The sequence below is a fragment of the Solanum dulcamara genome, chromosome 1 (assembly GCF_947179165.1).
Source record: "Solanum dulcamara chromosome 1, daSolDulc1.2, whole genome shotgun sequence".
Taxonomy (NCBI): Eukaryota; Viridiplantae; Streptophyta; class Magnoliopsida; order Solanales; family Solanaceae; genus Solanum; species Solanum dulcamara.
In genome coordinates, this window is record NC_077237.1 from 9,105,780 (window position 1) to 9,120,921 (window position 15,142).

At 31.5% G+C, this 15,142-nt stretch overlaps 1 protein-coding gene across 1 annotated transcript; it reads right to left on the reverse strand.

Annotated features, from left to right (window-relative positions):
• Positions 1-10,652: 10,652 nt before the first annotated feature.
• LOC129886876 (B3 domain-containing protein At5g38490-like) lies at positions 10,653-11,901 on the reverse strand. The gene has a single exon (XM_055961764.1). It carries the CDS (start codon positions 11,849-11,851, stop codon positions 10,877-10,879), a length of 975 nt encoding a protein of 324 aa, XP_055817739.1. The 5' UTR covers positions 11,852-11,901; the 3' UTR covers positions 10,653-10,876.
• Positions 11,902-15,142: the final 3,241 nt, after the last annotated feature.

Below are 15,142 nucleotides of genomic sequence, written 5' to 3' on the forward strand. Positions count from 1 at the left end.
TTAGTCTTCAACCACTGTTGGGCTTCATCTTGGACTTGAATAGCATCAAATCAAAGCCCAATCAAGGATATCATAATTACCTGCGAATCTACTTGAATAAAATAAATATTGGAGAAATTACGTGAAATGACAAACATTTAATGATTATCATGTATTTAAGTCATAGTATCAGTTAATTATTAAATGCGGCTAAAATTCAATTAATTTTGTTATTTAATTTATATAATTCGATTCCTAATTGTATAAATCCAGAATTTGTTTGTGCTTATTCTAGCTATTTGTATATGATTTGCTGATATATTTGATTTGTATATGTTATAAAAAATTTATAACTGTATAAATTCAAAATTTTTATACAATTATCCTATTCGTATATGATTTGTTGATACATTTGATTTGTATAAGTTCTGAAAAATTCTTAAATGTATAAATACAAAATTTGTATATACTTACCATGTTTGTATATTGACAAGCAAAATATACAAATAGAGTTTTAAAAAATTTCTAACTGTATAAATAGATAATTTGTATATATTTATCATGTTTGTATGTTGGCAAGCAAAATATACGAACAGAAATACCCATAGCAAACGAAACTATAGCTATGGAGCGTAATTATACAAATTTTAGCTAAGGAGTATAATTAAGATACTTATAATAGCTATTTGTGAGATTTCCTCTACAATATATATAGTATGTATAGAATAAATTACACATACTTTTAATCTCATGTATCCGAAATACTTATATCTGGACGTGTAGGATACATGTATTTGTATCAAAAAGTCAGTTACACACTTAAACTATCATGGCAATTTATTACACACCTAAATTACTTAAAAGTGAAACTATTACACAACTGAATGCATAACACTACTCTCATAGTATGCGGTGTATTACACTCGCTGCCACGTGGCGCCACGTCATCGTCACGTCAGAAATTATAATTTTTTATTTTTTTCTTTTCTTTTCTTTATTACTTAACTTTTCTTTTATTAACTACATTTTATACTAATTAACTCCTAATTAATTATTAACTATACATCCAATTTTTTATATTCTTTTCTTTTCTTTTTTTTATTAATTAACTTTTCTTTTATTAACTATATTTTATACTAATTAGCTCCTAATTAATTATTAACCACCCATTCGATATTTTATATTTCTATTCTTTTCTTTTCTTTATTAATTAAATTTTTTTTATTAACTATATTTTATACTAATTAAATCCTAATTAATTATTAACTACCCATCAATTATTAACCACCCATCCGATTTTTTATATATTTTTTTCTTTTCTTTTATTAACTATATTTTATACTAATTAACTCATAATTAATTATTAACCACTCATCCGACCCCCTCCCCCCAAAACTCCAATAGTCTTCTCCATTAAAATGGGGAGAATAATTATTATTCTTCTTAATGGATTTTGAAAGAAAAAAAACCAAGATTCAAAATGGGGAGTAAATAGAGGTGGGTGTGAAGAAGAAAGGATGTGGGGTTGGGGTGATTTTTTATTTTTTTTTACTTTAATGGGTTTTGAAAGAAAAAAAAATCAAGATTCAAAATGAGAGTAAATGGAAGTGAGTGTAAAGAAGAAGAGGGTAGGTAGGTGTAAAGAAGAAAAGGTGTGGGGGTGGAGTGATTTTGTTTTCTTGTTTTTTTTTTACTTTACAGAAAATTTGAAGTGTTTTTTTTGCCACGTCAGTTGTAGAGGGTAATAGTTTCACTTTTAGATAGTTTAGGTGTGTAATAGGTCGCCATGATAGTTTAAGTATGTAACTGATTTTTTAGTACAACTTCAGAGGGGAATTTATGTCTTTTCCCTGTATCTGTATGTCATGTGAAATCTTATATATGCATACATATGTCATGTGAATTAGTATTATATACATGATACAAGTGATACACATATGATATACAAATGATAAATATACTAAGGGGGTGTTTGGATTGATTTTTTAAAAAGTGGTTATAAGCTAAAAGCATGAAATTTTGGGCTTTTGACTTTTTTCTTACCTTTTTCGCCCCAAAAAAGTGCTTAAAAATACTTTTTTATTAGGAAGAAGTGGATGTTCCACTACTTTTTCTTCCACTTATTTTCCCTTTTCCTTCCCACCCTCCATTGTCCCCCTACGTACCCTTTTTCCTTTCCTATAAATTGAGTAGTTTTACAATGTAAATGTAGATAGATAGATACATAAAAACTTTCTCTCATCTATTTTGTTTTCCTTTCAATTACTCTCTCCTCCTAATATTGTTAAATTAGTGTATTTTATAACACGTTATCAGCAAAAAGTTCTAATTTTCAGAAAATTAACTTCTATATCAAGTATATCTACTGAAGAAAATTAATTTTCAGTTGTCTTTGTTATTTTAAAATTTATTTTTTATCATGTCAAACTTGTCAAAATTGGAGTTTGTGGCACTTGATATTTCTGGCAAAAATTATTTGTCATGGGTACTTGATGCTGAAATCCACCTTACCGCTAAGGGTCTTGGTGATGCAATAATTGAAGGAAATACAACATCAAATCAGGATAAAGCAAAGGCTATGATTTTCCTTCGTCATCATCTAGATGAAAGCCTGAAAATGAAATACTTGATAGTGAAAGATCCACTTGAATTGTGGAAAGACTTAAAAGGGAGGTATGACCACCTTAGGGCAACGGTATTGCCAAGGGCTCGTTATGAGTGGTTGCACTTACGATTTCAAGACTTTAAAACTGTAATTGAATATAATTCTGTTATATTTAGAATAACTTCCCAATTAAAATTATGTGGGGAAACTATAAATGATGAGGACATGTTAGAAAAGACACTAACTACTTTTCATGCCTCTAATGTGATATTACAGCAGCAATACCGTGAAAAGGGTTTTCAAAAATATTCTGAATTGATCTTATGCCTTTTGGTGACTGAGCAACATAATGCCCTTTTTATGAAAAATCATGAAGCTCGTCCCACTGGAACTGCTCCGTTACCGGAAGCAAATATGATAAAAGCACATGGCCAGTCTGAAAGAAGACAAAATAAAAATCATGGCCACAATAATGTTCGTGGGCATGGCAATGGCAGAAGACGATTTGATAATCGTCGTGGTGGTGGTCAACATAAAAGGGAGAACAATATCAGTTCTCAAAATGGCCCTTCAAGAAGTAATTATCATCGTTGTGGCATGAAAGGTCACTGGAAAAATGAATGTCGGACGCCTGAGCATTTTGTAAGACTTTATCAAAAAAATTTCAAAAGAAAGACAAATAGATGTGGTTCCTCTTCTTCTAATGCTCGGATAGAGTCACACTTGGCGTTCGAAAATAATGTTGAGGCAAGACCTTTGCATAATGATAATATTGAAGCAAATCTGGCCTTGAGGAATGATGATTTTAATGACCTCAATGATATTACTCATTTGGAGGTTGAAGATTTTTTTAAGGATCTTAATTGATGTTTAATTTCATATTTTTCAATATGTTGTCATTTTTATGTACTTTGAATCATCGTATTTTTACGTTTATGTATTTGAAATAAATAAATAAATAAATAAAATCAGGGCCACATTTTTATGATAATTGTATATTGTTTATTACAATATTGTAATTAATTACTATTGGTGTGCTATTATTTAATCTTAATATCATATTGTTACTAAAAATAATATTCGCTTTATTTAATGTCATTATACTAATTATTTATTCGTGTTAATGTTTTAGACATTAATATTATATAATGATTGTATTATTTTTGCCAATAAATAAATTATCTATACATGATGAATAATATTATATTAATGTTTTATAATTTTATTTATTTTATATTTGTTTTTAATACTTATGTATAATATTTATTTAAGGTTAATAAGTATATTTTGCCATAAACATTTTGAATTCTAAGTTCATTAAACTAATTCACTAGTAAATTATTAATTTATATAAAATTATGAGTACAAGACTAGTAGTGCATAACTGGCGTGACTAAATCACCTAATTCACATTAACATATTGACTCAAACTTTGCTAAAAGCAACATTGAAACAAATTACCACATACTTCACTATTTTATTATGTTACTAAATGTTAATATATCATACCTTTTAAATTAACTTATGTGCATATTGCTTTTATTACTTATTTTTTATAATGTATTTTTATTTTATGAAGATAAATAAGTTCTTCAATCTTCAATTGGATCCAAGATGAGTAATGGAGATATGTGCCTTTTGGATAGTGCCACAACTTATACAATATTGAAAGAAAAGAAATATTTCTGTCATTTAATTACGAAAAAGGCCTTTGTCAATACAATATCTGGTAGTACAAAATTGATTGAAGGTTCTAGAAAAGCGACCTTATTATTACCTGGAGGAACGATATTGATATTTGATAATCAGCCTCTGGCAGAAATGCAAGGTAAGGCTGCGTACAACAGACCCTTGTGGTCGGGCCCTTCCCCGGACCCTGCGCATAGCGGGAGCTTAAGTGCACCGGGCTGCCCGATAATGCATTTATTGTAGTAAGTCTCAAAGAAACTTGTTTAAGTTTCAAGGTTATTCGCCAAAATGGCTATCATATTGAGACTGCAAATGAAGGAAAGGTTGAATACCTTTATATTACTACAATAAATATAGAGAAGAAAATTGTGCACGAAAAATTACCTGCACTTTCTTCTGGGTTGTACCATTCAAATATTGGTACTGTTGAATCACATGCCATTGTAAATAAATGGTTTACTGATTTTAATAATTTTATCATTTGGCATGACCGATTGGGCCATCTCGGTTATAATATGATGCGCAGAATTATTGAGAATTCACATGGACACACTTTGAAGAATCAGAAAATTCTTCAATCTAAGGAATTCTCTTGTGTTGCTTGTTCCCAAGGAAAACTGATTATCAAACCATCAGCAACTAAGGTTGGGATTGAATCCCCTGCATTTCTGGAACGTATACAAGGTGATATATGTGGGCCAATTCACCCTTCATGTGGACCATTTAAATATTATATGGTCTTGATAAATGCATCTACAAAATGGTCACATGTGTGCCTATTATCAACTCGCAACATGGCTTTTGCGAGATTGTTAGCTCAAATTATAAGATTAAGAGTACAATTTCCAGATTATACAATAAAGACAATTCGTCTTGATAATGCTAGTGAATTTACATCTCAATTATTTAATGATTATTGTATGTCGGTTGGAATAAAAGTTGAGCATCAGGTCGCTCATGTCCATACTCAAAATGGTCTAGCAGAATCATTGATTAAACGCCTCCAATTGATAGCTAGACCATTGCTAATGAGGACAAAACTTCCTATTTCAGTATGGGGGCATGTTATTTTGCATGCAGCAACACTTGTGCGCATAAGACCAACAAATTATCATGAATTTTCCCCATTACAGTTGGCTTTTGGAAGGGAGCCAAATATATCCCATCGTAGAATATTTGGGTGTGCGGTGTATGTCCCAATTGCTCCACCGCACCGTACAAAGATGGATCCCAAAGAAGGTTGGGAATATATGTTGGGTATGAATCTCCTTCTATTATAAAATATTTGGAACCTATGACTGGAGATTTATTTATGGCAAGATTCGTTGATTGTCATTTTAATGAATAAGTGTACCCAACATTAGGGAGAGAACATAAGCAGTTGAAAAATGAGATAGATTGGAATTCATTGTCACTATCTCATTTAGATCCTCGACCAAATTAATGTGAGCAAAAAGTTCAAAAGATGATTTATTTGCAAAATATTGCAAATCAACTGTCGGATGTATTTACTAACCTTCCACGGGTTACTAAATCGCATATTCCAACTGCTAATGCTCAAGTTTGAGTTGATGTCCCGATAGGACAACTTGTTCAGGCAAATGAGTCTAAGCCACGCTTAAAATGTGGAAGACCAATTAGTTCCAAAGATAAAAATCCTCGAAAAAGGAAAGGAATAAATGATCAAGATGATTATAATTTGGAGGAAAGTGCTCAAGAAGAGCTCAGAGACACAACAAATGGTGATACCACCAAGGAGGTCCAAGTATCTGAAAATAATGAGAATGAAGAAGTCTCAATAAGTTATGTCTCGACAGGAAAATGGTGGAACCGAAATGATACTGTGGTCGATAATATTTTTGCTTATAATGTTGCCATTGAAATAATGCAACAAGATAAGGATCTTGAACCAAAATCTGTCGATGAATGTAGACAGAGAAATGATTGGCCAAAATGGAAGGATGCAATTCAAGCAGAGTTAACTTCACTTGAAAAATGTGAAGTTTTCGGATCAATAATCCAAACATCTAAGGTGTCAAACCAGTAGGGTACAAATGGGTTTTTGTGCGTAAATGAAATGAAAGGGGTGAAGTCGTAAGATATAAAGCACGACTTGTAGCCCAAGGTTTTTCGCAAAGACCTGACATTGACTATATGGAAACATATTCACCTGTGGTGGATGCAATTACCTTCAGGTATCTAATGAACTTGGCAGTTCATGAAAAGCTTGAAATGCACTTAATGGACGTGGTCATTGCCTATTTATATGGCTCATTGTACCACGACATTTTTATGAAAATTCTCGAAGGGTTCAAAGTGCCTGAAGCATACAAGGATTCTCGAGAAAATTGCTCAATAAATCTTCAAAAATCTTTGTACGAGTTGAAACAATCAGGGCGAATGTGGTATAATCGTCTTAGCGAATATTTGCTAAAAGAAGGATATAAAAATGATCCAATTTGCCTTTGTGTCTTTATGAGAAGGTCTGGATCTGAATTTGTCATAATAACAGTATATGTTGATGATTTGAATATAATTGGAACTCCGGAAGAACTTTCAAAGGCAGTAAAATATCTGAAAAAGAAGTTTGAAATGAAAGACCTTGGAAAGACAAAATTTTGTCTTGGTCTACAAATTGAACATTTTACAAATGTGATATTTGTCCATCAGTCAACATATACTGAAAATATTTTAAAGAGGTTTTATATGGATAAAGCACATCCATTGAGTACCCCAATGGCTGTGAGATCTCTTGATATTAATACAGATCCATTTCGACCTCATGAAAATGATGAAGAACTTATTGGTGCTGAAATACCATACCTTAGTGCAATTGGTGCATTAATGTATCTTGCCAACAATTCTAAACCAGATATAGCTTTCTCAGTAAACTTGTTAGCAAGATTTAGTTCTTCCCCGACACGAAGACACTGGAATGGAATTAAGCATATATTCAGATACTTTCGCGGTACCATTGATATGGGATTGTTTTACTCAAATGATTCCACATCACAATTGATCGATTACGCAGATGCGGGATATTTATCTGATCCCCATAAAGGTCGGTCGCAGACAGACTATTTATTTACATGTGGTGGTACAACTATATCATGGCGTTCAACAAAGCAAACTATGGTTGTCACTTTCTCAAATCATGCAGAGATAATAGCCTTTCATGAAGCAAGTCGAGAATGTGTTTAGTTAAGATCAATAACTCATCACATTCAAGAAACATGTGGCCTTTCTTTGACAAAAGATGCTCTAACAATATTGTATGAAGACAATGCTGCATGTATAGCCTAATTAAATGGAGGATACATCAAAGGAGACAGAACAAAACATATTTCACCAAAAAAAATTTCACTCATGATCTTCAAAAAAAGGGTGAAATAGATGTCCAACAAATTCGTTCAAGTGACAATTTGGCAGATATGTTCACCAAAGCATTGCCAACTTCAACCTTTGAGAAAATAAGATACAAAATTGGAATGCGTCGTCTTCGAGATATTAAGTAATGTTTTCATTAGGAGGAGAAAAATACGCGCTGTACTCTTTTTCCCGTAGCCAAGGTTTTGTCCCACTGGGTTTTCTCTAGTAAGGTTTTTAATGAGGCAGCACTCAAGGCGTATTACCAGATGTGTATACTCTTTTTCCTTCACTAGGCTTTTTTCCACTGAGTTTTTCCTAGTAAGGTTTTAACGAGGCACAACATCTATAGGGGTTCAGAATAACAACATATGTATATTGTTTCTTGTAAAAAATAAAATATTTTTTGAGGCACATTACACGTGGACATCCAAGGGGGAGTATTCGAAAGAAGTGGATGTTCCACTACTTTTTCTTCCACTTATTTTCCCTTTTCCTTCCCACCCTCCATTGTCCCCCTACGTACCTTTTTTCCTTTCCTATAAATTGAGTAGTTTTACAATGTAAATGTAGATAGACAGATATATAAAAACTTTCTCTCATCTATTTTGCTTTCCTTTCAATTACTCTCTCCTCCTAATATTGTTAAATTAGTGTATTTTATAACATTTTTGTGTTTGTCAAATACTTCCAAAACTAAAAAAAAAGAAGTTAAAAGTTAAAAGTCACTTAAACTAAGCCAATCCAAACACCCACTAAGTACCGGGATGTTCTTTCTTGTTATTAGCTACAGTTTCACTAATTACAATTCGCAACTATTTATGCATTTGTATTCGTTGTATTTTTTTTGGTTTTGGAAAAATATACAAATACAAACTGATTTGTATCAAAATGAATACATATTAGGAGGAGTGAGGTGAGTGAGATCGAGAGAGAGAGAGAGAGGATGAATACATGTTGTAGTCGTTGTATCACAAATACAATTGATACAGAATATAAATACAATTAATACAAAATACAAATATAGTTTTTCGAATACAATTGATATAAAATACAAATCTCTCACATCTATTTGATTGGATACAATTGATGCATATATAGTACATTTGATAGAAAGAATGAATGCATAGTGCAGTATTCGTTGTATCAGGAATACAATTGATACAGAATACAAATACATTGATACAACATATAATATATTTTTTCGAATACAATTGATATAAAATACAAATCTCTCACCTATATTTGATTGAATATAATTGATACATAATAGATTTGAATGAATTTGATCTTATTGGCAGGGGTGTGAGAGAGAGGGCAGTGAGAGAGGAGAGGTAGAGAAAAATTTGCTATAAAACCCTATATATAGCTATGAACTATAATATTTTAAAGCATAGTGATTTATCGCAATACATATCACATATTTACCTATAAATATATTAATAGGTTCCTTCTCTTCTCCTCAATCCTAAGCAACCCGTCGTTCGACTGCCATGATATTATATGATGAACACTGAGAAGAGGTTATAACCAAATGTTTCATAATTTTGAAATAAGTTTCGCATTGATGAACAAGACTAATAAATAATATTCTTGAGTTTATAATAATTTACTTATAGGAAGTTTATTCATATTTTTTTTTAAAATAACGGTAAAAGTTCTTATGGTGATAAAATTTAGGTAAACTAGGACTCCTTAGAGAAGTACCTTATTCTCCAAGAAAGCTATCTTAAATTTTAGGAAACATGAAGTTACTTAAAATTTTTCTTTTACAACGTTTCTTCACACAATTATGAATGTCTTAACCGTGTAATTAACCTTAGCCTAATTAAACATAACAAAAAGACTTTTAAAAAAAAGGTAAAAAAATATATAGATAATTTTCATATGTCCACGGTTAATTAAATTATACTAAACTTCAATTAATTTGTAATTTGGATGAACTTGAATAGTTTTTATTGTTTGACTCAATTTTACGATAAATAAAATAAAGTCATTTTATTATTGTAATTTAGACTCATCTCATACTGAATCTATTTGATTCCTATTAGTATTCATCCATATAAACTTTTTAACTTTGATTCCTGTTAGTATTCATCCGTATTAAACTTTTATCTCAAGTATACTCAGGGTATCATTAATGAACCGTCTTTCTTCTTTAGACGAACTGTTTTTATGAGTTGTTGTTATATATGTATATTGTTATTCGACGTTTCGACTTATTTAGTAAACAAAAACATGCAAAATTAGAAAGGAATATAAAAGACAAACATTCAGTTATGCTCATAACTGATGTACATTATTTAAAAACAATTTTTTATCTTTTAAGTCTTAAAATTTGTTATGTACATGACATTAATGATGATTATCATAAATATTTTATTTTATACATAATATATTTCTTACAAAATATTATTACATAATATTTGAGTATGACTCTTATAGAAGAATAATTTTATAAAGAGTATACCGATATAATGAATATTATTGCTATTATAGGTAGAATGTGTTATAGATAAAATAAAATATAACATGAAAAATTAATTCAGGAGAAAATTATATAACGAATGACTATTATAGAGAGGTTGACTGTATCTCTATTTTGTTTCTTGTAAACTGATGTATACATTCTCCCCCCCCCCCCCCCCCAACAATGTTTTGTGCTTGTTTTGATAGTATATTTCACAGTTATTGGTTTAATTAAGGGAAGATTAATCTATGGTAGAATTTAGAACTGTTTTAACCTCTTATTAATACCCAATATAGTCGCACAAGTAGTGTATGAGGAATATAGAGTGTACGTATACCTTAGCCTGATAGAAAAATTATTTTCGAAAAATTATCGACTCAAAGAAAACAAAAAACACAACATTTATGGAGACATAAGCAATATTAGGATAGCAAGAAAATAAAGACATATAAGACAACAAATAGTAAGTAATAGAATCCTAAGAGTGGAAAATACAAAATAGTTTTCAACTAGTTATAGAAATATCAACATAGTTAATAGACATTTGACTCAATTCACTTAAGTAAAACATATATATGTAAAGCAAACATAATCCAAGACGTCATACAAAACAATGAAAAAGAGAATAGTAGCCATCACAAAATAATACGATAATTGGATCAAGTGTGATATATAGTGCCACATCTTAACTTACCACTATAAACTAAATCAAATAATAAAAACTAACACAGAGAAATATAAATTCCTTCAAACATGTAAACTTTGCTTCAGTCTTGAAGTTTAACCAATGCAAAACACAAGTCAGTACCCTTTCTAAATGCCCACAATTGTACCTTAGTACCAACTTTCAAATCATTCCTTCTTGCAACTTCATTCCAGTAAGTAACCAACACATAGCTCAAACTTGTCTTCCCATTGTCTTTGTTCATAAACCATTTTCTCAAATTGATTTCACTTACACGACGCGAAGGCTCAATCAACATCACTTTCATCTCACACATTTTGCTCCCATTACGAGTGTTCAAACGCGCGTCTTCTTCTGGTTCAAGAAAGGTATTACTCATCTGTTTTTGTGGAATTGAAAGCCTGCCCTCTGCTGGTTTAACATCAGTCTTGAATAGTCTTTTTTCGATCACTAATTTAACTGATTCAAGTGAACCCCCAATGAATGTAATCAGATTCTTGAATTCAATATCCAATTCTCTGTCGATCATTACAATAGGAGTAGGAGCAGGAGCAGGGGATTCAGCTCTAACAGTAATGTTCCTCTTTATCTTCTTCTGTTCTTGATTGTCCAAACCAAGTAGAGTAGTGTCGTTGGCTAATCTTTTTCTATTTCCCCTGTCATCAGTTGTGTTTTTTTGGAGACGAATGAATTCTTGATTGCTGACACCAATATTCCAATTGATTTTGATCACTCTGTGTTCTTGATCATCAGAATTGTTTTCCACAGCTTTCTTGATCATGGATTCGTCGCCATTGCAGAAAGATTGTTCTGTAACTTTTCTTGGAATTGATCGTTTCCTCGTTGGGACGACCAAATCAAGAATTGTTTTTTCTTGATGATCAACAACTTGTGGGAATGAAGGCAAGATGGAGTGAATATTGTGAGTGATTCTTTTTTCTTGTTCGTATTTTAACGAGGCGACTTTAGTTACATCAAGCAAATAGTCCAATGGAGTCATGTTGGAATTAGATTTCTTTCCCGAAAAATCGTCTAGACTCAGCATTGTGTAAACCATATTGTGTGTTGATAGAATAAACAAAACAAACTTGTTTTATATATATATAGAGAGAGAGATTGAGGAGGAATCCTAAACCTCCAATTCTGGTAAGGAAAGACAAGACAAAGTTGTAAAGGAGAAGGAGTGTTTTATTTATAGAAAGAATGTGCAAGAAACCTGATTGGGACGAGTTTCATAGACACGCTTTAATTAGAGAAGAAATACATAGGTGATGTCTAGTAGTTGAGATTCCAGTTCTTCTTCTTTTTAAAAATTTGATGTACTGCAAACATGAATCGTTTCGAGCGAATTATATATCAAAAGATCAAAACATCGATAGAATTTCATATCTAAATTTGGAGGTTATTTAAAGGTGATTTTGAGTTGATCGAGATTGAATTGTTAGTGTATACTTCATGTATACTCAGTGTATATTTCATGTATAGTCAAACTATATTCAACTTTTGAGTGTATCATAATGTATAGTCAGTATATAGCTCATGTATAGGTAAGCTATATTGCATAGTTCGTGTATACTTTCTATGACTTTTTGGTAAGTTATATTGTCACTGTATATTCCCTATGATTTTTTGGTTATTTCTTAAGTAAATAAAACATGACTATATTTCTTGTAAACTAATTTCTTTATTGTATATATTTGAAATTACCCCTCTCAAATTTGTATGAAACTTTATTATTATTAGTAGTAGTAGGGTATGGAGGTCGAGGAAAGTAGAAGATTCGTAAGTAGTTGAGACCTGTCTTATTTCTAGCTTATTCATATATTTGGTTGGGTGAAAGTATAGAGCTCCGTGTCAATCATAGTATTAACATATTCATATAGTGTTTGACTTTTGGTATCTGATATAATCGGTGGTTAACTGTGTTTATGTCACGTCTCGAGAGGGTACCCTAAGTGTGGCCGGCACTCAAAAATCATCTCTGGCCTCCGAGAGAACCACTTGGTCTCATCACTCATTCATTCATCAGCGGAAGACGTAAGTAAAAATGAGGATACTTATGTGGGCTCGCCATCATCAACATCAAATGAAATAAATAATCCTTAGAAGAATTAGTTTCAAAGGAGAACTACTCCAATTACATCATCAAACTCTGTCTATGAAGCCTCTAACACTATTAGACGGTGCCAATGACATGTCCATGACTACCTCAAAAGAAACATAATACTTAACAATAATAAAAGGATAAAGAGTTTCTCCGAATACAAGGACTCACCAAATAGCTGGAAAGTAATGATCTTTAACTATGCACCTGTTGAGGATCTCTAACACCTGTATCTGCATCATAAAATGATGTAGGTCGAATGACGTCAGTACATGGAATGTACGAGTATGTAAAATGACAAGAAAGCAAGGACAGATATCAAGAAACTCCTCTCAGAAAAACTCGGCTCAAAACTCAAAATCATCTCAACATCAATATGTAATGCAAGCTTAAAAATAATAATAATAAGCAATGTTTACTCAGTTGGGAGTTTCTGTAATCAACAACCATCACTTATGAGCTAGTGATGATACAACGAAGCGATGTCGTTGCCACATCCATCCAATACCTTGCCGGGTAAAGGACATCACCATCTTGGATCCAATCATCAAAGTCCTCTTTTTAGAACTTAAGAGGTATAGCCTCCATCTTATGCTGGCTACGTAGTTCTGGAATTTGAGTTAATTAAACTCTTACCCAACTCGGTGTTCAATACTACTCCCAAACTATGTGCTCATACTAACATCATCATCTAGTCTTATTGGAATTTTATTTAAAACATCAAACCCATCTCATTACGTCTTCATCAATCATTACACTTTAAAATATTATTTACATCTCATCAAAACATCTTGCTCAAAAACAGCATTTACTCAAATTTATTTAAACTCAATTCTTTTACTCTTTCAAAACTCAATAAAATACATATATAGTATTAATTCAAATCACTTTGTTTGTCAATGAATATTAAAAGCTAACATTTTTACTCAAAACACGTGTAAAAATATTCATGAACATCAAATCAATTAGGATTCATGGGAAAGTAGCCACAAACAATAATTCCAATAATATGAGAGATAAAAATAATAATAATCTCAATGCATAAATATATCTAACTCAATAGAAGAAGAATTAATTCATTTAGAATTTAATATTTGGGTAAAACTCAATTATAACTCAATTACGATGAATTAAATATTGGGTGCATGGACGAACTCAATCCAATACTATGAATAGTCTTACATACCTGGAATTCGAAGTTTTACTCCGAATTGAAGAACTCAATGATCACTCTTGAACCTTTAGCCTTTTCTCCTCGCCGGAGCATTTTGTGTACTACTCAGAGTATAAGAACCATCGGAATAGTATTTCCACACTATTAAAAACTAAAACTTTATTTGAGAATGAGTAAAAAAGTGTATAGAGAGAAGAGTTGCTTGAGAAAACTTGATGAATAAAATGAGAAAATAAGGTGAGTAGTTATAGGTGTGGGGGAGGGACCTAACAACAAATAAAAATAATTACAAAGATTGATCTTGAAAATTCAATGGAGGATTGTTATCCCATGGATGATATCAAATGAAGGACTATTGATGTCATGGGTGATGTCAAATAGATTTCCATAGCTGGTGAGATGAACCTTCTTTTAGCGGAATACCATTTTTTGAAGCTGCATTTGAATAAAATAACTTCTTAATTAGAATTTGGTGTCTCATATGAATAGTAGGTCTAGAAGTATACTTTCATGTCGTTCAAGAATCAACCGATTTGGAGTATCCTACCGTGAGATATAATTTTTCTTCTACAAATACTTCAATTCGTCACAGCATCATATCTTGCAAAAATTAATTTATTTGACCTAATTATCCTCCGAATCTTAAGATATTTCATGAAAGTTGTAGGTAATGCTCACCTAATTTGGACTATTCTATGAAAAGTTATGCCCAAAATATAGAAGCAGTATCATTTTCATCGAGAATTGAAACACCAAATACAACGTTTTAGGAGGTGTTACAGTTTAGTGACCGGACCTTCTTCTTCTTGTTACGGTCGGTTCCTTGCATATATGTTCCACACTACTTTGATATTAGCTGTCATGTTTTTCTTTTAATTGTTATTTTAATTTGCTTGAACCTAGGATCTTTTAGAAACAATCTCTAAATTTAAATAATGACATGACAAATCATATAGCACCTGAACTTATTTGGGATTGAGGCATATCAAGAACGTTGATTTCTATCACTGCAAAACTTTGAAGACCTAGAATTCTTTTAAAGGAGAAAAATTATTTGACTTGTATCCATT

What these genes read in the sequence shown, in the direction of transcription:
- LOC129886876 (XM_055961764.1), bottom strand. Translation starts at nt 11,851, where the DNA reads ATGGTTTACACAATGCTGAGTCTAGACGATTTTTCGGGAAAGAAATCT.